General features: G+C 41.2%; 1 protein-coding gene across 1 annotated transcript; it reads left to right on the forward strand.

The window, feature by feature from the left end:
* The first annotated feature begins 6,571 nt into the window (after positions 1-6,571).
* Positions 6,572-14,215, forward strand: CMTM6 (CKLF like MARVEL transmembrane domain containing 6). The gene is made up of 4 exons (XM_064672340.1): positions 6,572-6,834; positions 11,432-11,608; positions 12,508-12,606; positions 14,056-14,215. Exons 1-4 carry the CDS (start codon positions 6,709-6,711, stop codon positions 14,203-14,205), a joined length of 552 nt encoding a protein of 183 aa, XP_064528410.1. The 5' UTR covers positions 6,572-6,708; the 3' UTR covers positions 14,206-14,215.
* The last annotated feature ends 7,849 nt before the right edge of the window (positions 14,216-22,064 follow it).

Consider the following 22,064-nt stretch of genomic DNA (forward strand, 5'->3'; position numbering starts at 1 on the left):
GTCACTTTTTTACTCTGTGAAATTTGTAGTCACTTTCCACTTATAGCCTCAGAACAGGAAGTGTAAAAGGTATATCCTGATCAAGTGACTGCCAAATACACTTCTTTAATGAGTTCAGGTTTTTTATTTTTTTTTAATCAAGAAATCTTACATTAGTTTCTCTGATTATTTAGAAATTTCTTTATTTTGAACATGGTGGTACTCTTCTCCTCCAGTTCCTGCATTCTGTAGTGGTTCTAGCAAATTCATGGAATCACAGAATGCATCAGGTTGGAAAAGGACCACAGTGGGTCATCTGCTCCAACCTCCCTGCTCAGGCAAGGTCATCCTAGAGCACATTGCACAGGATTGTGTCCAGATGGTTTTTGAATATCTGGATATTCAAAAACAGTGAGGGAAACTCCACAACCTCTCTGGGCAATCTGTTCCAGTGCATGGTCACGTGCACAGTAAAGAATTTCTTCCTCATGTTCAGGTGGAACTTCCTGTGCATCAATTTCTGCCCATTGCCTCTTGTCCTATTGCTTGACACCACTGAGAAGAGCCTGGATCCATCCTCTCCCTTCAGATACTTGGAGACACTGATGAGGACCCCTCTTAAGTCATCTCTTCTCAAGACTGAACAGGCCCAGCTCCCTCAGCCTTTCCTTCTGAAAGAGATACTCCAGTCCCTTAATCACTGTTGCCTGCTGCTGGACCTGCTCCAGGATATCCATGTATCTCTTGTACTTAGGAGCCCAGAACTGGACACAGTACTCCATGTGTGGACTTACTAGGGCAAAATAGAAGGGCAGGATCACCTCCCTTTACCTAAATTACATCCATATTTTCAAAATACCTAAACTTATTTGAGAACAACATACATTCTTTGTACACTGAACTCCCTAGAGTTAAGCACACTTGTTAAAATTGACTCAGAAGATTGAATTGTGGACTGACAAGTTTTAGTAGAGAGTCGTAACTGTAACTCAAAATTTTGCTTGTGGCAGCGATTCAGTAAAGGTGGCGTATATGGGGAAATGCATGACCTGCTGATGAACAGCTGTGTAGAACAAATTATGTCTTAAAAAAAAATTGGACTTCCAATCATAGATGCACAGCATGCATCAGTATCAGAACAGTTCTCTAGATTCCTTACGTAAACTTCTTGAAACAGAATTTGAGATGTACTTGGGAGAATGGGTCCTGCTTCTGTCATCACAGCACCCTTCCTTGCACAACTGCAGTGTTGTGTGTTGGTGGGGCGAAACTTTGGATTTTAGGGCAACATCTTAAACTAGTTGGTACTGTCCAGGTTTTCGAAAGACAGCTTTAGCTCCTGCAATTGCCCTTTTTGGGGGGAGGCTGGAACAGGGGAAAACCTTACTAATGACTCATTTTAATTTCACTTCTTAAAACAAATGTCACTTCTGTGCATTTAAAGCTTCTAAATTTATTTCTTCCCCAAGCACCAGTAGCTCTGGGGTTCTTTGGTTAACTTTTTATTACTATTTTTTGAAAAAGGCTGTCTCCCTACCATGCCTTTGCAGTTCCATAAGACTAAAGCACCCTGCTTCCCTCCTTAAAGTACAAATTCTTTTAATACCATTGTCACTATCTTCTTACAGTCTGCTCGTGCTCTTTGCAGGAAAAAATATTTTAAGGTATCTTTACTGCAAAAGGAAAACATCTGAGAATGTTTCTGTGTAACCTGATGGCTGTGGCTTCGGCTTCGTTTCCCGCTGATGAGACCAAGATTTCCGTGGTGGTTTGTCCTCTTGAGCTGCAATTCCCCCAACTACTACTTTCATGAGAGTAGGCAATTAAGGTGGGATCTACCAGAACTATCATGCAAAATGAGTCTCTGTGACAAAAGGCTCTTTGCGAAATACGGTGCCAATAAATCCTTCTCCCTTTTATCCCTCCTTCCCCATCAAGTCGGGCACCAAACTAAATAAGCTGGGTAAAACAATGAAGCTAATTTGGCAAGGATACTTCTGCATAATCCGTCATTGTGCTTTCTTGCTCTAGTTTGAGAGGGGGTCAGTTTGCGATTACCCCAATTTTAAAAAGAGTAACAGCATGCATAACATTGATTTTGCTTCTAATCACTCTTGTGTGCCTTTAATACTTAAGTGCAAAGTACAAAGTTTCAGACTAGCACATCAGATGCAAAAAGCAGAGGTAATACAAGAACTACAGGGGACAATTTTAATAACAATACTTTTTAAATGCTTTGCAGTATGAACACTGAAAAAAATGCTACAATTAGTAAATTCCTTTAGACTTTCAGGGCTAGTTCTATGTAGACAAGGAGCTGATTAGCTTCAAACTAAGTTGTTTCAGGGGAATTTTATACATTTCCTCTTCCTGCTTCTCTCTACCCTGTTCCTACATCAGTTCTTTTGAGTATACTGTTTATAATATAGCTGTTCTGCAGATTTTAAGCTTGAAATTTTTGAGTAAATGGCCACTTTATTTCCAGAAAAGTCATATTTTTCAACTGAAAATGGCAGTCTCTGAAATGTGTACTTGACTTTAGGTTATATGGAGTAGCTACTATATTAAACTTAAATTTTTAGTGATACATCTGAAATGCAAGCAGCAGGCTGCTGGGCTGCCATCTCCTCTTGGGGAGCAAAGAGTTCGTAGTGGGACACCTGCAGCTGCAGAACTGTTGCCTATTGAATACCTCATGGCTTAATTCTTCACTGTGCCATGCAGATGCACAGAGAAAAACACTGACAAGAGTTGGCCTAGTCCTGCATTTGGGAAATGTGGGAATTTTGGGGGTTTTCATCTCTTGTGCCATAAGGGATACTTAGAAATAGCTGTTTAAAAGCTTAATTCTTCAGCTGTTTAAAAATCACATATTCTAGCATGTTAGTGTGGTGATTGGGGTTTGTGAAGTTCAGTTGCAATACTGAGCCCAAAAATAGAGTTTCAAGAGCTAAAGAAGCTTCAGTAGATGCAACACATTTAACTCAGTCTTTTCTAAGCAATTCGTTGCAGTACTTGGAATATTCTGCTTGCTTGCTAGTCATCCTGAATTTACTTCATGTAATACACAGTGATAGTCATGAACAAAAGCTGTTGAGAGGCCTATGTGAGAACACCAAAATGAAGGAGAAAGACATGCCTCTGACAGGCTGTTTTCAGTAAAGTTCCCCAGTGCAGTAGCAATAAACCTCACTGCTCTTACAATGAAACCAAGTCTGTCTCCTTTGGTGGTTTGGGCTTTTAAGCTGCCTTCCCATTCCTCTACTTCCTTCTCCCTCCCCTTCTGAGAAGAAAAACTAAAAGTCCCACAAATGCATTTATGAACGTGGGAAAAGGAGAACATTCATTCATGAGTGTAAGGGACTCAGGCTTTAGCATCACGTTGTAACACAGCACACAGATAGTGCCAAAGAGCCACCAGGGTTCACTTGATGGAAACGGTGATGCAGCATGGCCTGAATCCACCTTATTGTTGTGGCTGGCATTTACTCAACTGTTTCAAGGAGCTCCTGTCACACTTTTTTGTAAATTATTTCAACATTGGGGGCAAGAAGTGGTGACCATCATACAGCTCTACTGTATACACTGCAATCTCTCCTAATGAGGTGGCTTTCTCAACTTAATTGCTATTGCTTTTTGGTCACTATGGAAGGTATCTTGGAGAAGATGTAATGAGGGAGAAAACTAGGTCACTCATCACTAATCTGCTTCCACCGATCTCCCACTTTGCCTGGCTGACTGGAGATGTTACCACAGCTCAGCATCTAACTGCAGGGCTGTTTCTCTGCCACCATGTCCTGCCTTCAGCTCTGGTCCTGCCATTCCAGCAGAGGCTGCGGTGGGATAAGAAAGACTTCTCTATGCGGCAAACTGTCAGATATAGCACATAAATGAAAGGAAACTAATGGATGCATATCTGGAATGGGATTTCCATCACATCACAGCCAGCCAGTTACTATTATTTCCATTACACATAATTATTATTTATTGTAACTGTTATTTTGATTCTCTATTTAAGGGAAAGAAACTACACTTGAAAGACAGTGCTGATGAAAAGGGTGAGGAACACCTGCTGCACCTGTGTGAAGAGCAGCATTGGTATGATTTAACATCGTGCTTTAAGTATTTTTAAGCTATCAGATCCTATGCTGTTGTCCAGTTTTCATTTCTTCTCTGTCCCAAGAACTTACAGTTCCCATGGTTTTGCTGTTGTTTTGCTGTGTCTCCTTATAAATAAATAAATAAGGTGGCCTCAATAAGTTAGGCTTTAAATGGCACGCTAACCTTTATCATTCATGCATCATTGATATATATTTCCTGCAGAAGGCCTGAACAGGAAACCAACTCTTTTTAAAGGCAGAAGTAACTAGAAGGAGGTTGCCATCTACATTATCTTTCTTAGGCTTCTCTCATGTTTCTGTGGCTCCTTGGAAAGCAGGCTGTCCTCAAGACAGTTGTCTTCAGTACTAACATCTCTGTCGGTAACCTAGGCATGCTGCATGAAGGCATTCATAAAGACTCAGAACGGAACAATTACAAAATAGCCTTTAATGCTACCAAACATCTTAAAAGAGCTGACAATTGCTTCTATCTTGGTTAAGTCCTGTCCCACTCAGACCACGGCATAGCCTAGACATGTGCTTTGTGGCTTTGGAGTTATTCAACTAGTTTTGAAATATTATCAAGGAATAAAACAAAACTAAAAGGGAATTTCCTTCAGAAGAGAGATGTCAGCCTCTGTCACATAATCTTACTTATAAAGTACTAGTGTAAAAAAAGGTAATGAAGGCACTGAGGACTTATAAGCAGTAACAGTAAATTTGCCTGACTACACCTACTTGCTCAGTCCTGTAGCCTGGGATGCTGCCAACAGAGCTATGTTAGATTCATTCCAACTCCAGGCAGAAGCTAGGGCACACCCGAAGTGATGCCTCACTTTTGCAGAAACTCCCATGCCTTGGGAATTACAGGACTTGCCCTACTCATTTGCCTCTCAAGCCAGTTCCTGCAGCCAAACATTGTTTATGGCACAGGCAAATCTGTACCATCTGCCTGGGGACACCATATGTTCCCCTGGCTTGTGTTGTCTTACTGTGAGAAGTCAGGCAAACAGACTGCTGGTATGCACTCAGCATGGAGCATAGCCCAGCTGCTTATATCTGGCCCATACTGCTGCATCTGCCCAGTTAATGGGGGCTTTGACAGAGTTGCAGAGACTCCTACCTCCTGTAGCACACACACTCCCACTGCACCATGTGGTTCCAAAAGAACTGTCTGATCAGCCTGATCTCCCTAGCAGGGAATCTGTTCCTACACAGCTAACGTTAAGAAAGTAAATCATATTTTCTATGAGTAGATTTCTCTCAGATTTCTACCAGTAGATCTAATCAGCCTATTAAATTTGACTGAATTTAAGTAAGTGAAGTATAACTGAACTTGACTATGAAGGACCATAATAGATTATGTGGATCATAATATAGAAGTGAATGTAACACACTTTTGCTTACATACAACAGGCTTAATCTACTCTTAGTAGGCATCAAAATCTTTAGCTTCTTTTAAAAGTTGATTTGGGCAAAGGTAGTATATTAGGATAGACTTGGGGATATGTATGTTTTCTCTCATTAACAAAGAATGTCTTCAATGAGAATGATTCTTCCCCTGTACTCGGCACTGGTGAGGCCACACCTTGATTACTGAGACCAGTTCTGGGCCTTTCAATTCAGGAAGGACATTGAGGAGCTGGAGCAAGTCCAGAGAAGGGCAACAGAGCTGGTGAAGGGTCTGGAGCACAAGGCCTATGAGGAGCAGCTGAGGGAGCTGGGGTTGTTTAGCCTGGAGAAGAGGAGGCTTGGGGGGGACCTTATTGCTCCCTGTAACTACCTGAAAGGAGGTTGTAGCCCGGTGGTGGTTGGCCTCTTCTCCCAGGCAACTTTTGGAGAAAATTCTTTAGAGAGAGAGTAATTAGGCATTGGAATGGGCTGCTCAGAGAGGTGGTGGATTCACGATCCCTGGAGATTTTTAAACGCAGATTGGACGTGGCACTGAGTGCCATGATCTAGTAAATGGACTGGATTTGGACCAAGGGTTGGACTCGATGATCTTGGAGGTCTTTTCCAACCCAATCGATTCTATGATTCCATGATTCTAACTAGCAACAGGACAAGAGGCTGTAGTCTTAAATTGCACCACAGGAGGTTTAGGTTGGGCATTAGCAGGAATGTCTTCACAGAAAGAGTGATTAGACACTGGAATGGGCTGCCCAGGGAGGTGGTGGAGTCACATCCCCGGAGATATTTGAGGGAAGACTGGACGTGGCAATTAGTGCCATGGTCTAGTTGACATGGGAAAGCTCTGGCTTAAAAAAACTCTTCTGATATCGTAATTTCGTGTGACAACTGAAGAGTGGATAATCTTGTAAACTTTATTTAACAAGCCCCGTTTACAGAACTGAGCACAGATCGGGGCCTCAGGCAGCCCCCGCGGTCCCGGCCCTCCCCGCCGTCCGCCCCTCACACACCGGCCCCGCCCGCCGCCGCCAGGGGGAGCGATGGCGCGCGCCGCAGGAAGCGCCTTTGTCCCGCCGGGACCAACCGCCGGGTCCAACCGCCGCCCTGCCCGGGGCCCCTCCCGCCGCCTTCCCCTTCTCCCTCCCCACCCCTCCCGCCGCCTCCGCCACCCTTTTGCTTTCGCTTTTTCCCAGCTGACAGCCGGCGGCCCGGCCCGGCCATGGAGAACGGTGCCGTCTACAACGAGACCACCGAGCCGGAGGCGAAGCGGCCCCGCCGCCGCCCCTTCGGCTGCACCCTGCGGCACCTGCCGGGGTGGCGGCTGCCAGCGAAGGCGGTCCAGGCGGTGAGTGCCCTCCTCGCCTGGCGGGGCGTGCCGGGCTTGGCGCGGAGGCAGCATCCCCTTGACAGAATGGCTGCCCGGGGCCGGCGGGCGGCGGGGTGGGGGCGAGCAGCGGGCGGGGGCTGTCGTGGTGCCCTGCGCTGGGATGGAAAGGAGCATGTTGTGATGACCTTCGGGTAGTCTCCCGCCGCTTAAAAATTAAACTCGCTGGCCGAGCGCGGGCTGGGGAGATGGCCGTGGACAGGCTTCGTGGGAAGGGCTCCTGTCGGTTAGAAAAGGGCTGGCTCCGCCGGGAATATGTCCTGACTTGAGACGTGGCATGGGGTCACTGAAGCTGTGCAGACTTGTAACTCAGCTGAAAAGCCGGCGCGGTGCCTTATAATGCAGGCTCAAGAGTTTTTCATGGTGGGGAAGTGGCAGGAGCGTTCCTTTTCCATGTCCGAGCTGCAGGAGTAGGTGCTGACATGTGATGGCCGTCGGCGTCGTGCGGCCGAGGTGCGGTGCTGCAGCCGGCGTGGTTCAGCTGCCTGTTGGCCTTAAAAACCACCTGCTCTGGCTTAAAATCTGAGGGAAACCTCACAGGAAACTTAGTATTTTTTTCTGAGGGTCACATTGGATGAAAACAGGATGTAGAAGCCTTTGGTTGAACCTCACAATAGGGCAGTATAACAGGGAAGGGTTTACTGGGTCATGATATCCAGACCTCCCTCTCCTGCTGCTCCTGCAGCCCTTTTTGTAAGCCTGTCATTCTACACTGTCTGTGCTAAAACCAGAGTGCTCACTTCTCCCATAATTTGTGGTAGAAAATTCCACCAGAAAAGTGTACTGTTGATGGTGGCCCATTGCACAAGACGTCACTTCATCTCAGGCAGTTGGGCTCGCAGTTCAAACTCCTGTTTGTTCTGTGCCTGCTGATGGGCTCTTCCAGAATGTGCCAGTTTGGCTGCTGCTGAGGACGTGAGGAGCATCATTCTCAAGTACTGGCAGGGAGGTAGTGAAACCAGCAGTGGAAAAGGGCAGCTGACCGTAAATGTGTGTCACTGTACATTTTGCAGCCAACACAGTGGCTTTTTAGTCAGATGTGTCATGCTCACAGGAACTGTAGGTGATTTCCAACCCTTTCTCATTACTTCGCCAGAGGACATTTAGTTTTTAAACTTTGTCTCATACACAGTCAAAACCCTCAACGAAAAACATAATACGCTTCAATGCTGGTAAAGGTAATGGTAACGCTGCCAAAAATAAAGTTTTCTAAGAGTATTTTAAAAAATCACACCCAAGAATGCTTTCAATAAATATAACAGGACATTAACTTCATTTATTGGAGATTAATAAAGTAAGATGTGCTGACTGTTGCTCCCTGATAAAGAGATCATTTATTTAGATGGGTTAATTGACTACAATAAAATAAGCGACTACATATACAAATTTACTGGTGTATACCAAAGTCTTAAAATGTTTAATTATTTATAAAACTTTCTAGGTAGGAAGAAGAAAAATTATCATTCTCATCAGGATGAATAGGTGCTCGATATGCTCCTAAATAATTAGCAGTTTATGGCCTGCACCCATCTGTCAGTGAGAGGAAAAAGAAGATGGAGTTATAGTTGTTCACCCTCCTAATTGCCAACATTTTTTGCTCCGTTTTTGTAACCCTTTATCAAAATGCACAGATCTTGGAGTTATTGGTTAAAACACTTTAAACAAGCCCCCGAAATTCCAGAAGGTGGAAGGAAACCTCAGTCTCTGTGGTAAGAAAAAGGTTCCAGTTTTGGGAAAGTGTTGATTTTTGGAAATGCCAGTGATGGTCTTTAACATCTCTAACCTTTGTGTTGCAATAGTGGTTTTTAGTGGGATAATCACTCTGCTAAACAGGGTATTGCAATCAGAAAGTGAGCTCTCCTCATTTTAGTGATCAAATGTTTGATAAAATACTGTGAAATCACCTGCAGAAAACTGGTTTCTGGACCTAAGAAATAGTTTTCTTCAGATTAATAATGGCATACGTTGTAACCTTAGCCTGTTCTTTTGGGCAGATCAAATAAGGAAAATGTGACTGCCAAAAGGATGCTGAGAGGCATGTTATTGCATGGGTTTCTAGATTGTTGTTGTTTTGTTATAAATAGGTGGAATGTTTTTGTTGGTCCATGACTGGTTCAAATTCTGTGCAAAGGTAAATGGCACAGTGTATATTGTGCCAAGATTGAGGTAGAAACAAATTCTTATCTAAAAGAGAAATAGTTGTCATCAACTATTGTTTGTCTTTAACCAAAATACCCTAACTGGAAAGGAAAGTTGTAATTCAGCCCTAAATATCTGCTCTTTTTCTGAGCTGTTCACTTTCTATAGTATTATATATAGTATAGGGTATTAGCAAGTCCACCCATCTGAACTAGAAGATTTTGTGCTGGGAATACCACTGCCAAGCATCTTCACAGGCCTGTTAGCACGTTCATTGATCTGCTCTATTTTTGTAGCATTCTTTTGTAGCTTTTTACTTATTAAATCTCCTTTACAAACCTGACACTTGTGTAGAAAATTCCAACATTAATGTCAATATCAATGAATAACTTCTTGCTGGTAAGGGACAGATAAAGCTGTTTAATTTCTGGTGTACCTACAGACAGATAGGACTAATAATAAAATTAAAAAGAACCCAAAACAACTTCTTCTCTAACAATGCTTTTGGTATTTAAAACTATTTTTTTTTGCAGTAGGACAACAGCATAATTCCTTTTGTTTCTGATAATGGTATCAAGAAGCAAACTAAGAAACCCAAGCAGAATTCTCTGGTGTCTTATAAATGTGCTATTGGTACACCAACTTAATCAAAGAACTTAAAGTTTTTCCAGCCAAAGTTTTTTTATTGATATGCTCTATTTTATTGTTCAGCTTATTAATAAAAAATTGAACACTGACTTGGACAAGCCCCACAAAGGATTCCACTTGATAAATCTCATGTATTTAACACAGAACCGCTTAAAACTGTTCTTTGAGTGGGATTTTTTTCAGCTTGTTTGTACACTCAGTGGTGAGGCTTTTTTCAGTTATTTAGTTAGTTATTGTGGTTATCTGGACTTATACTTCTATTTAAGGATGGGTTTATTTCCTATCTGTTCTGTTTCAGCCCAGATGAAAGCAATGGCATTTAGCTTATAAAAAGAGATAGCACTACACATGAAAACATATCTCACAACTGACCTTGTGAAAAATGTGAAATTAAAAGTCATTGGACGCAGCTGTAAGCAGATCTTTTCAAATGCAAAAAACCCCATAAAAATCAGAAATTCAGAATTCAAAACATTCATTGGACAGCCATTGTAGTCACGGTTTTAGGTCCGAGGGCTGCTGAGAAGTTTGTGTTGCCAACCACTGCAGGAGAAAAGGGTAGAATGTGGAGGCCTGGTAGTAATATTGCAGTTTCCCAGCTCGGCTTATTTCCCTTTCGGAGCTCCTGTTTACTTTATATGATTGTAGCATTTTCAAAACATCATTCTTTGAAGTGCCCTTCTGAGGTCTGGCTTAGCAGGGGGAATTTACAGTTCCTACTGCTAAATTGTTGTTCTTGTTTTTACTGTTAAAAACCTGAAACCGAAGACCAGTGGTTACTTTCTGAGAATTCTGAATTTTAGAATTTGATTTTTTTTTTTAAGAACCGTCAACCTCATTATTGCTCATATACTCTTATTAAAAGTATGATCGTCATCCTTATATCATTCTCAATTTTATGACCGAGTCTGATTCCTGTTAATGGTTTTCTTATAATCTGGTGAACTCCATACTAAGAGGATCTATAAAGCTGTGTCAACTTTATGGGATGAAGGAAACTAGCAAGAAGTGGCCAAAATAAGAGAACAGTTAAATAGAGCAATATTCTTTCTTGTACAATAAAATAGTAGAAAATCCAGCAGTTATTAATTAACTCATATTCTTTCCTCAAAACATACTGTGGCAGGAAGGTGAAGATGAGCTTCTGCATAGATTAAATATTGTCCAACGTAGCTTAAACACAGTTTGAAGTTTTGGTTCCTACAGAAATATTTGAGCTTCTGTCGTTAGTGGGTCATAAGCACGCGAGCTGTTGGCTCCCTGTACTTTCTCTGGAGTTTTATCGAGCAAGGTGACATCAGCTGTAAACTATTAGGGAGGTAGCTGAGTGTGTCATTGCTGCCCAGTTTCCCCCACTTCCCTGAACCCAAATGGATTTAAAACTGAGTGCAGCTGTAAGTAGTAAGGGACAGCATTTTTGCTTGTTCTGAGCAGGATGTGTGCTCCCCATGCTGCCTTCCTCGTCTGCTTCCAACTGGCAGTTGCACAAAACCCCAAAACAGGAATCTTGACTGTTAATCCAGAAGCTTGTGTTTGGCAGTGTGCTCAGCTTACCTGAGTGTAGTTTATCAGTCACCTTTAGCAGCAACTGTAAACCATGTCATTATATAATTATTTATGCCTGTAAGAAAATAGTGCAGCATTTTACCAGACTTTTTGTAGATTGAGGATTTTCCTCATAGCTATCTTTATTGATGTTCATATCAAGAGATGTCTGTTTGCTGAATATATTAGAGACTTGCTTCAACTCAAGCATGTTATTTGTTTGCAGATTTTCTCCTTTGTGGCTGTTACTTGTGAAGAAATTGTGCAGGATTGCGGCAATTGTGGTGGACTTTACTTCTTTGAATTCACTAGCTGCAGTGCCTTTCTTTTGAGCCTCCTGATTCTGTCTGTGTATTGCACTGATGTATATGACACACTGGGGGAAGATAAAGTAGAGAAACTGGTAAGGAAATTTATTTTTTTAAAAAACAAAGTGCATAAAGACTGCTGTGGAGTAAAAAGGCTATGCAGAATGAATCTCCTTCTCCATTTAAAGGGTAGGTTAAAGTAGTTTATAGTTAAAAAATGATCAAACTTTGAGACTCCCTTTTATATTGACAACTTTTCCAAAACTGTCACATTGGCTACCTGCAGGATTTTAGGATTTGTGTGAAAAAATCTTTCACACAGACTAATGCTGCTGTATAGCCATCACATATATGTATATAGACAGAATAAAGTTCACTGCCAGCATGATGCTTGTAATTTATCAGTTTACCCTGTCTGTTTTCCTACTGGATGTAGCCTACCTCCTTTTTGGTAATGATCATACTTGTTACAGTGTATGGCTTTATATTTCAGAAAATCCAGCAGTGGGAGAAGGTTGCTCTGTAAAGTCAGTAAGAACATTATACTGTCTTACAAGTGTCCCTTCCTACTTGCCTTCAGAGAAAACAGTTGGGGTTTTATGTGAAGGTAAAGTTGAGGGAGTGTAGTAAAAGATTTGAATGAGCACATTTACTTACAGGTTTCTAAATTCCCAAATCTTTTACATAGGGAATAATGCTAGCATGGTTGTTCTGAGGTGGAATTTGAGTGTGCAAAAAGTTAGGTGAAATTAATTAAATACTTAAAAAAGACAAAAATGGGGGAGACTTAAATATCTGATAATGTTGTTTAAATAGCTGATAATATTGAATGTCATTTCGAATGTAGTTGTAAAATATATTTTCTGAAGATTCCATTAGCATGAAGTTTCAAAACATACATTCACAGGCAGGTTAACTCAGCTGCTGTTATGATGTTTGTTCTCTTCAGGTAACCCATCTACAATTCAATAACGTTTTTTCTTTATATTTGCAGAATTTTTGGGCCATGCCAGTCATAGCTGCCTGGTTTGTGTTAGCATCAATAGTGTTTGCTGTGACCAGCTCTGGCTCTGCTGTTGAAAGTGCTGCATGTGTAAGTCTTAAAATGGCAGGATTTACTTTGTATTTATCTGGTGTGTTAATTTCTCTGACCTTTTAACTTCACTCAATTTGCAGGGAAGAAACTGGGCAGGGAATAGAATTCAGTGCATTGTGATGTTTCAGGGGGAATTAACTATTTCAGAACTTCCAGAAACTTAACATAGGAAATCCAAACAGCAGGCATTCCTGAGGATTGCTGGAAAGTTCTGTGTGTACTTGCAGCTCCCCAGCATTTTCCTGCTGGGAAGCTCTCTTGAATTTGTTTTGTTTTCTGTCGTCTGTTGTTGTTTCAATGTTGTTATCTTTTGCAGCTTCCCCAGTTTTCTGATACCCTGCTTCTGAAATTCCTTTTTTCCCTTCAATTGTCCTGTCATAATGGCTCCCGCTTACAAAGTCAGCAAGAAACCGTGTCTTTTGCCAGGTGTTACAAAGCATATGTGGACAATGCTGACTTGCAAAGGCTGCAATAAGAGCAGCATTTTCCTCAGTGACAGAAATAGTCAGGGCATGCAAGGCTTTGGGATGCTGTGGATATCATAATTCCTTAGTCATTTGGCACTTCTTTTGAATAACCTTGGAATTGTGAATATGTTAGTTTAAAACATCAAATTTTGATTTCATTCTTGAACAAGGAAAAATGAGTTAGAAAAGAAAGCAAGATAATTCTGTTCCACAGGCAGGATGAGCTACTAGAGATGCACACTTTTGTATAGTTATTTTCTGTGATGTTCATATATTTAGACCTAATAGTTTCAGTATAAAGTCTTTCAGGTTTGTTTTTTTTTTTTCTGGTGCAGGAAAAATAAAAACTACTGTGATTTAATACTTACTAGCGTCAAACTGCTTTGGACCAAACCAGTTGTGTAAAATGTAGGTAGAGTTAGAATAGTGCATGTTTCTTTCCTAGTTTGAAAGAAGCAGCTAATAACAGCTTTCTCCTTGCCAAGACTAGTAACAAAATGTCATTCACAAAATGTCTTTTTCTCCCTTGCTGACCCTGTAAGGACTTGCGTAGGATCTACAGATCTCATCTCCCTTCACCTTCCATGTGTTGCTCTTCTTCATTTACTCTCTTCAGTCAGCAATCATCTCTTGGATAAATACTCTGCTATATCACCAATGCCATACTGCTTTAGTAACTGATTTTTGGCAATAAAATTAATATATTTTTATTATTAAGGGCTGTTTAGAACACAGTATAGAGTTCACATGTGATTAAAAGAATGAAAACTGTAAAAACTTCTGCATTAAATGTGCTAGAGTTATGAATTCTGATCTGTTTCTAATTTAAATGGAACTATCAATATAAGGGGGACTGTAATCTTAATATGTAAGTGTTATTAATGTATGCAAATGGTCCAGCAAATCTCTCCAGACAATGTTAGGATACTGTTACTGTTTTTATGCATTTTAAAATCACATATTTCTTTCACTTTCACAGACATTTGGATTTCTTGCAAGTATTGCATTTGTAGTTGAATTTGTTATACAGTGCATTCACAGGCGAAAACAAAACGTCGCTGGACAATCTGAAAATCCTGGTAACACTCCGAGAGCCACAGAAAATCAGCCACTGAATAAACAAACCTAACTTCGTGAAATTGTTTCTTTTTTTTTTTTTTTTAAATGGAGCAAACTTAAATGAACTTTCAGTGCACTGTAGGTAACAACTTCTGTCTCTTCATTCTAATCAATTTTGTACACATTGCTCATCAAAATGTTGATAGATCCCTAGGTCAAGTAATGGCATCTTGAGCACAATGTTCTAAGGTAACTGGTCCTGCTTAATGACTGGTCTTGTCACCTGCCCAGGTGACATGCACTAAAAAACCTTGAGTCTAACTAAAATAACTTAAGGACAACACACAATCAATGTGCTGATTTGATTTTGGCAGAGGTAACTAAAAAAGGTTAATGTCTGAGGCATAAATTCTGAGATATAGCCTAAAGATATTTCCTGTATAAATGGACCAGATGCTTCTGTTATGAGTTATAAATTAGAACAGCAAAATTCACTTTTGTACTTAATGAAACTGAATGTGAAAGGGATACCTAGTTGGAACCTTACAGAAATGCTTATCCTCACATAACGGGGTTTGGGTTTTTTTACTATTCCTGTGTCTCAGTTCTGTCTGTGGAGATCAGTTTAATGGAATAGTGACTGTAGGGGTTTTATGGGGAGGGTAATGTAAATGGTATATTAAGGAGACAGTTTTGCACCCCATGATTGTCAAAGTTTGGACTTGTATACCAGAATCTTCTTTCAGATGGTTTGAAAAGCTATAGAAGTTGCAGGAAGAAACTTGAAAAGCCACCTGGGGGAGGAACATGATAAAGAATAGATATTTTCATGAAGTAACCTCAGAAGTAAAAATCAGAATATCAATGGGAAAAACCTAACAGCCCATTGGTACTATCCTGGTGAATGTTGCTTGCAAAGTTAATACATATGCAGCTTGTCTATGCACAGATAATGCTAAGTTCTGCCAGAATGGTTATGAACCTTACTATTTTCTGTGTTTATAAATATGTGGCAGTACCTTGAGAGTCCTTGCTACTGACTAGCTCAGTTGGTAAACAGGTAAATAAGCATTTTTATCCTTGATTTGTTTTGAAAGCAACAGTCTGTAGGTATGCAAGAAACACTACTGATATGACAGGTATCAGACAAGTGACGGATGTGTCAGACCAGATGTTGATGGCTGTAAAAGAAATGAAGGGGTGCAAAAGCATTTTTCAGTTGTCTGAGGTAGAAGCAAGATGCTACACCTCTTCTAAGAGGAAAGCCTTCAAAAGCAGAGCAAATTGCTGTAAGCCAGGAGACATTTCAAAATACCAAAGCAAATGAGAAAAAGCTGATTATGCAAAAACAGTTCTTGTTTGAGTGCTCATGCCATTTGCCATGTCTTAAGTCCACTTCATCACTACCCTAGTCTGACATGTTCATAGTCCTGTAACCTGTTGTGGCAGCATTGAGACTAAGCCCCCAGAAATAGGCTGAGCAACCTGTATTTGGGAGAGGAAGAAGAAGCTGTTGTAAGACAAAGGACTGTAATAGCAGATCAATGATTTTTTTTTTTTCCATTGCTGCCACTTTCTGATGAATGTGAGTTTGTGATGTTCTCCCTCTATAGCCTGAGACTTAAGCCTAACACTACGCTTTGCTTGGAGGATGTAAAATTTTGACAGGTGGTGTGAAGCACCAAGTTAAAGCTGTAGCTTGGTTTCAGACCTATGGATGAAAGAGACATTTCCTTCCTAGAATTTCCTGTACTGTAAAGAAGTAATGCTCTTCAGACTGGCTTTTTTCCCCTTGTATTTATTAGTCTTCATTTGCACTAAAACCTGATCTTAGTGTAGGTGTACAGAGCTGTAGCTGTCTCTGATAACTGTGTAGCCTAGAGCTGGTTTGTTTACAAGTGATGCTACTGATGATACAAAATATCCATAGTGAGAAATATCTCTGCTATGATCTGCAATCTCTTACTTTGGGGATCATGCCTATGTGATTAACATTCGAAGGGGGGGGTCTCATTTTTTTTCTTATTGCTTAGGATACTACTGAATTTGCTTTCACATCAAAATGTCTGTAGTCTCTAAATCTTCCTCTGTAATGAATAGCTGTAAATATAGTGTAAGAGCAATACTGTGCTGCTGATATTTATTAAGCAATGCGGCACCATGGCATGACTTTTATCTTGAGGTAATTTTTTCTGTAATTTTTCTCAGCTTGAAAATATGTTACTAGAGGTCTGGGTTTTGCTTGCTTTTTCTATAGACTTTTCCCCACCTAAAGTGCTATGTTGCTGGTGTCCGTTCCTGAACTGGAGATACTGGTACCAAAAGGGATCTGTAAAGTCATCTCTCTGCCTTGGCAGTTTACCTGGCAATTATCTGTCACATAAGAAAGAATCGTGCCTTGCAGAATTTACCACCTAAGGAGTCTTTCTGCTGTGCCTTCTGCAATCGGACATGCCTGTCTCGTATTGGCCTTTTTAGCCACCAGCACGCTTTTGACAAATGTGGGTAGAGACCTTTCCCAAATCTTCGTTCGGGAAGTCCAGCCATGAATCTGTCACATAGTAGTTAAATGCTACAAGCAAGTCACATATTGGTTACAGATTTAAGGCAATTGCTAAATTGTTGCTTTCAAACCAGTTGTTGGCTAACATGCATGGTGGTACTGTTAATCCTAGGCTCCTCATCAAGTGTTCTTTTCTTAATCCTAACAACTCATAAAGTGCTCTTTTTGTTCTTTTTTTTAAGTAGTTGAGAAGCAGGTTTGGTAGTGTGTATGCTGTTCTCTGCTTCTGTTAGGTCATTTTCTTAAATGCTTTATCAGTTTTCTATAGTTTCTTAGTTTTCCTTATCACTCCTTGCTCCTCTGCCCTTCCAGGTTAGGAAGGGGAGAGGCTTTCTTGCTGCAGTGGCTGAGTAGATTGGTCTGCTGCAGTCTGGACATGCCCCCATTGATGCTTCTGGTGTCAGGTGCTGGCTTTATATGTCTGCCTTTTAATTAGACTGATCCTAGAGAATGCCGTTGGAGCCGCATTAAATGTCTGGTTCTGCAGGAGCTCTGTCTGTGTGGCTGGATGTCTCTTACCCCTCCCATGCTCTGTCAGCAAAGTGGTTTGCTTGTTTCCCACCCTGCTTCTGATGAAATCAGCCTACCTTATTTAAACCACCTATTTAAATTGTCTCCATTAAGGTGGCTGATTTTGCTTAAGTGGTTTAGGAATTCTTAAGGAGAGTGGTGGGAACTCTGGTAAAAGTGCTGTTAGAGGCAACTGTCTCAAATTTCTTCTTCTTCAAAGCAACCATCTCTGTACATCATAACTGGTGGTAAAACCTGTGGAAAGAAGCAACTGTCCCAGTACATCTGTCTGGGGATTGTCTTCTCCATTCTTCACCACAGTGCTTGGCAGTGGTGTTGCAAGCCTGCTCAGACACATAAAAGCTTTAGTGTTTTCCAGCTGAGCACATCCAAAAATATTTAAAGGTTCTGCACTCACTTTCAGGCTTTGTTTACAGTGCATTGAGAATCAGCGGAGAGGATTCTCCAGGACATGTGAGGACTTGTTCAGTGGCTGGACTGTGAGCTTCTTCTCTGAAAATCTGCATTGGGCATTATATAGATTGTTAATTTTTGTTTGGCATTTAGCCCACATTAAAATCACAGTGCTACCAGTGCTGTGTGGTTCTGAGTATGGGAAGGAATTGTGCCTTACTGCCTGCACTCTGTGCTTCACAATAGCAGGGAAGGGTTGTGGTCTGTTACAGCTGAGTTCTACCTTTGCACCTTCCAACCTGGAAGAGCAGTGAGGGATCTCATGCAAATCTCAGAGCTCAGCACAAGATGTTTTTGCATAATGGCTGTCACGGTAATCCTCATTCAAATTTGTGCACTAAAAATACCAAGCTTTCTACACTGAAGGGAAATATTTTATGAAATTTTTGAAAGGTTCTGTAAAATTTTAATGACTCAAGATGCTGGTGGTGCCTTTAAGATGGAAATTCATCTCTGTTTTAGTCTATTGCTGTAAACATAAGCAGTTCTCTTGATATTAAATGTTATGCTGGTCAGAACTTAAGTGATTTTTAATGTTTATGAAATCATGATGATAATACAATGATTTTATATATAATAAAATTTTTATACAATTTTGTTCCCAGTGTTGCCTTGAATTTTCATCTAAATAATTTTGAAATGCTTAAATTCTTTTCCCTTTTAAACCTGTGATCTTTTTTACTGTATTATGCTTTCTTGTTCTAAAGAACTTTATAAAATATTTTGTAATAATTTTTAAAATAAAATATTGGTAAATAAGTGTTTCTTGTTTTGGCTTCTATGATTTAGTGTTACTATGCAGTTCTCCTAGAGCCAACCATAGGAAATAACATCATTCTTTGTTCCTGGTTTGGAGGAAAGAGCTTGCATTGTGTTTGCCAGTTAACAGGGGGTCTAACTTGCAAAGCTGGATGTTCTCACAGAAGGCTCCCAGGAGAAAAGGTCTGATAAGGTCAGTATTGCCTCTGACGACAGGGTCCAGCCAAACTAGTTTGCAGTAGCCTTTACATACCCTGCTCTTTAGGTTACTGTGACAAGCATAATCCAAGTGGTGCTCTTTCCTATTGATCACATGGATCTGAAAAAAGCAAAGTGGCAGACTTGCTAAAGGAAGGAGCATGACCTAGTTAAAGGTGTTGAGTGCAAACAATTTATTCTGGTGTAGAAAAACGCAGGTGACCAAGTCACTTGGTTGAGGGAGAGCCGCTGGATACTTTAAGTATTGTTTGGCTGATTATCAATGATAGGAGGTGAAGAAAAGGAAATAAACCTGCATGCTTTCTGGTAGAGTAGTGCTTTTTTTGTCTCCTAATCCTATTTGCTTATTACCTTGTGGTCATCTGGTACACAGGAGGAGAATGCCATTTCCTTCATTGTCAGCACTGAAATTGGAATGCCACCGTATATTTTCCTTGTAAATGCTAAAGGTGACATTATCTCTGATGAAATTGCCAGAGATGGGTGTAACTAAGGATTCATAAGGGAAAAAGGTCCCTAATGCTTTTTAATTACATTTGAAAACTAGATGCAAGAAAACAATTGAGGCAAAATGTTGTATTAAAAGAGTATGTCAGTGGTGGATTTACACACCATGAGAAAGTAACTCAGAAGTCCTAGATTTAATAATTCCAATCATGACCATGCACTTTAAAGTCATGGCAACTCCTTTTTCAGGCGTGTAATCCAAACTAGGTTACTGTAAATTATCAGCACAGTGCAGCAAGGCAGAATATGGGCTGGTAGTCTGTGGCTTTTCTTTGTGAGTGCACAGGCACCACCTGGTTGCTGCCGTCTGTCCATCCTTTATTCAAGGCACGTATGTGTTTCCTTGCTTTGGGATGGGTTTCTCCTTACAGTGAGGAGCACAACTGGCCACCTGCTCTATCACAGAGCTGCCATAGTGCAGGAACCAAGCAAGGTTCACTGCTTGGCTGGTCTTTGGGTGTGACTGCTCTTCGGATTCAGAATAGCTATTCTTTGCCTGCGGAAGGAAGCACAGGGAGAGCCTGCAGTGTATTTTGAATTGTTCATGCCATCTGCACAGGAACCTGCTGAGAAGCTGCAGGAGGGAAGTTTGCCCACAAGAGGGCAAAGATGATCCTTGATTGAAATTATTTAGTCTGGAGGGCTTCACCCTCTTCCCACCTGTATTTTCAGTGGAATTGAACTGCCCCGTGCCCTCTCTTGTCAGCGTGGCTATAAATTAACTGTTCATTATAGGGATACTGTTTCCAATCATATGCTTATTTCTCAAAATGTAGCTTGAAGGTTTTTGGTAATATATTCAGGTCAATATTGTCTCAAACAGATACTTTACCTGAGCAGTTTGAAAGGGTTTTACCTGTATTCCTTTTGGTTTGTAAGCTGTCAATAGATGTTTTTAAAAATTCAAGTTGAGCTTCAGCTGCATGACGATGCCTGCCACCTACAGCACTGCACTGTGGCACTGGAGATTTTTGTGGTCCATACTGTGCTGTGGTTTTCAATGAAGGGTCTGTGGATCATTTGTGGGAGAAGAAAGGAGCGGGGAGTACCTGAGCATTTCCTGGACTCTTGGAAAGTTAAATGAGAGAAGCTTATTATCCAAAAATGTAAATTATGCATGCGGGAAAAAAATCAGGGCCCACAACCAGAAATGCTGGCAAACATAGCTGTAAAGCATGCCAGACAGGACTTCTTGCAATTCTAGTCCTCTTCAGGCACCCCAGTGAAACTTGCTTTGACCAGCCCACGTGCCCTGATCACTTACTCAGTTTGTTTCTTATGACCTATTATCTCTTGGCTAAATTATTGGTGGGAAAACAAACCAGACTTGGCTGGTTTGAAGTTGGCAAGTCCTGAGGTGAGAATCAGGGCTTCACAGGAGGTGACAGCATAAGCACATGCTTCAGTAGCATGACTCATGTGCAGCCAGAGGAGGACAGCAAATACCCAGTCAGGTGTGTGTTGCTAGATGTGCTGCATGAAAGCATGTACTATTCTGCAGTGCTAAGCTTGGGGGGTACTTCAGAGCTCTCTTTTTAGTGCTCATTTGGACTTACTGAAAGCATAATGTTGTAAGACAAAAAGCATGACAAGTTTTTTGTTACCATATGCTCTACCCTTGCTTAGAGAATAGTGCAATGTTGCTCAAAATAATGCAAGTCTGTCTGCACTGCAGCCCTCCTTTTAACTACTTCCTTTGCACCAGCTGTCGCTCTTCCAGAAATATCAGTGCGATACAATTCTGAAATCCCCGTTCATGTTGAGCTGTAGGTAAGGAAGGGACAGTTACTTAATTGTTCTGTGGTCTCCAGCTCCACTAACCAAAGGTGTGGAGCTGGTATCCTGCTATGACCAGCAAGGCATCCTCAGCAACCACAGACTCACCACTCCTATTGTCATTGTTAACACCTGTTTTCAGTCTCTTTTGCCTGTCTGCTCTGTTTCAAGTGCTTCAGATCACTGGGTTTTGATGCTCACATCCTCTTTGATGCTTCCCATTCCTCTACCTGAAATCTGAACTAAATCTCCCTATCAGTGCAATTCATAGCAACAAGAGCTTTGGCTAAAGCTCTGCCTGCTAGTTTCTCAAAACATCTGGGATAAAGTGGCTATGGAGGTCTGTCTGAGGGGGTACAATACAGCTCTAGAAACAAGTGTCTCGTTAATGTAAGCCTGTTTTGTGCCTCACAGTCCTATTGCTCAGAAAGGCTCATTTTATGAATGAGCCAATGTTGTCCTTGACTTGATACGGGTTTTTTTCTAATTGTAAACACTTGTTTCTGGCAATTGTGCCTCTCATTGGAGGGTAACAAGGGCATAATTATTCAGCTCTCATGCATCACAAACTGCTGAGCATGAGGTATTAATGGAGTGCTTTGCTGCCACCATAGCTTAATAGCTACAGCTGCAGCATTGTGCTCTTGTTTGGCAGGGGTTCATGAAAAAGGGGGATGCAGATCATTAAGTTTTATGTTAAAAGTGATTTACAGATGTAGAAATAACAGTAGACTGTGCTAGATGGACAAAGCACTTCTGATTTAAAAGGAGCTATTGTACCAGCAGAACTGTGATTCATACTCATGGCCGGGACAAAGCCACCAGCACTAGTCCACCTCATATAACCCCCAATAATCTTAATAAAAGAAAGTTGTATTAGTGTATTGTGTGTGCTGGCAGGGCTGTACTGGGGGAGGAGGGGGAATCATACCCTACCATCACAGCTGGCCTGCAGATGTAATAGAAGGAAGCTGCAAATGGATGCTTTTGGGTAGCTACAGGCTGTGAGGTGACAACAAACTCCTAGCCTTGTCCCTTTCCATCCACCCAGCAACAGTGAGATACCAGTGCTGGAATTAAAAGGTGAGTGTTGCCGCAGCTCCACAGGGAAAAGTGAAAGG

Source organism: Pseudopipra pipra, chromosome 1, assembly GCF_036250125.1.
Source record: "Pseudopipra pipra isolate bDixPip1 chromosome 1, bDixPip1.hap1, whole genome shotgun sequence".
Lineage (NCBI taxonomy): Eukaryota > Metazoa > Chordata > Aves > Passeriformes > Pipridae > Pseudopipra > Pseudopipra pipra.

What these genes read in the sequence shown, in the direction of transcription:
- CMTM6 (XM_064672340.1), top strand. Translation starts at nt 6,709, where the DNA reads ATGGAGAACGGTGCCGTCTACAACGAGACCACCGAGCCGGAGGCGAAG. An exon ending in CAGCGAAGGCGGTCCAGGCG is followed by an intron (nt 6,835 to 11,431) that starts GTGAGTGCCCTC and finishes ATTTGTTTGCAG; the next exon opens with ATTTTCTCCTTTGTGGCTGT. An exon ending in AAGATAAAGTAGAGAAACTG is followed by an intron (nt 11,609 to 12,507) that starts GTAAGGAAATTT and finishes TTATATTTGCAG; the next exon opens with AATTTTTGGGCCATGCCAGT.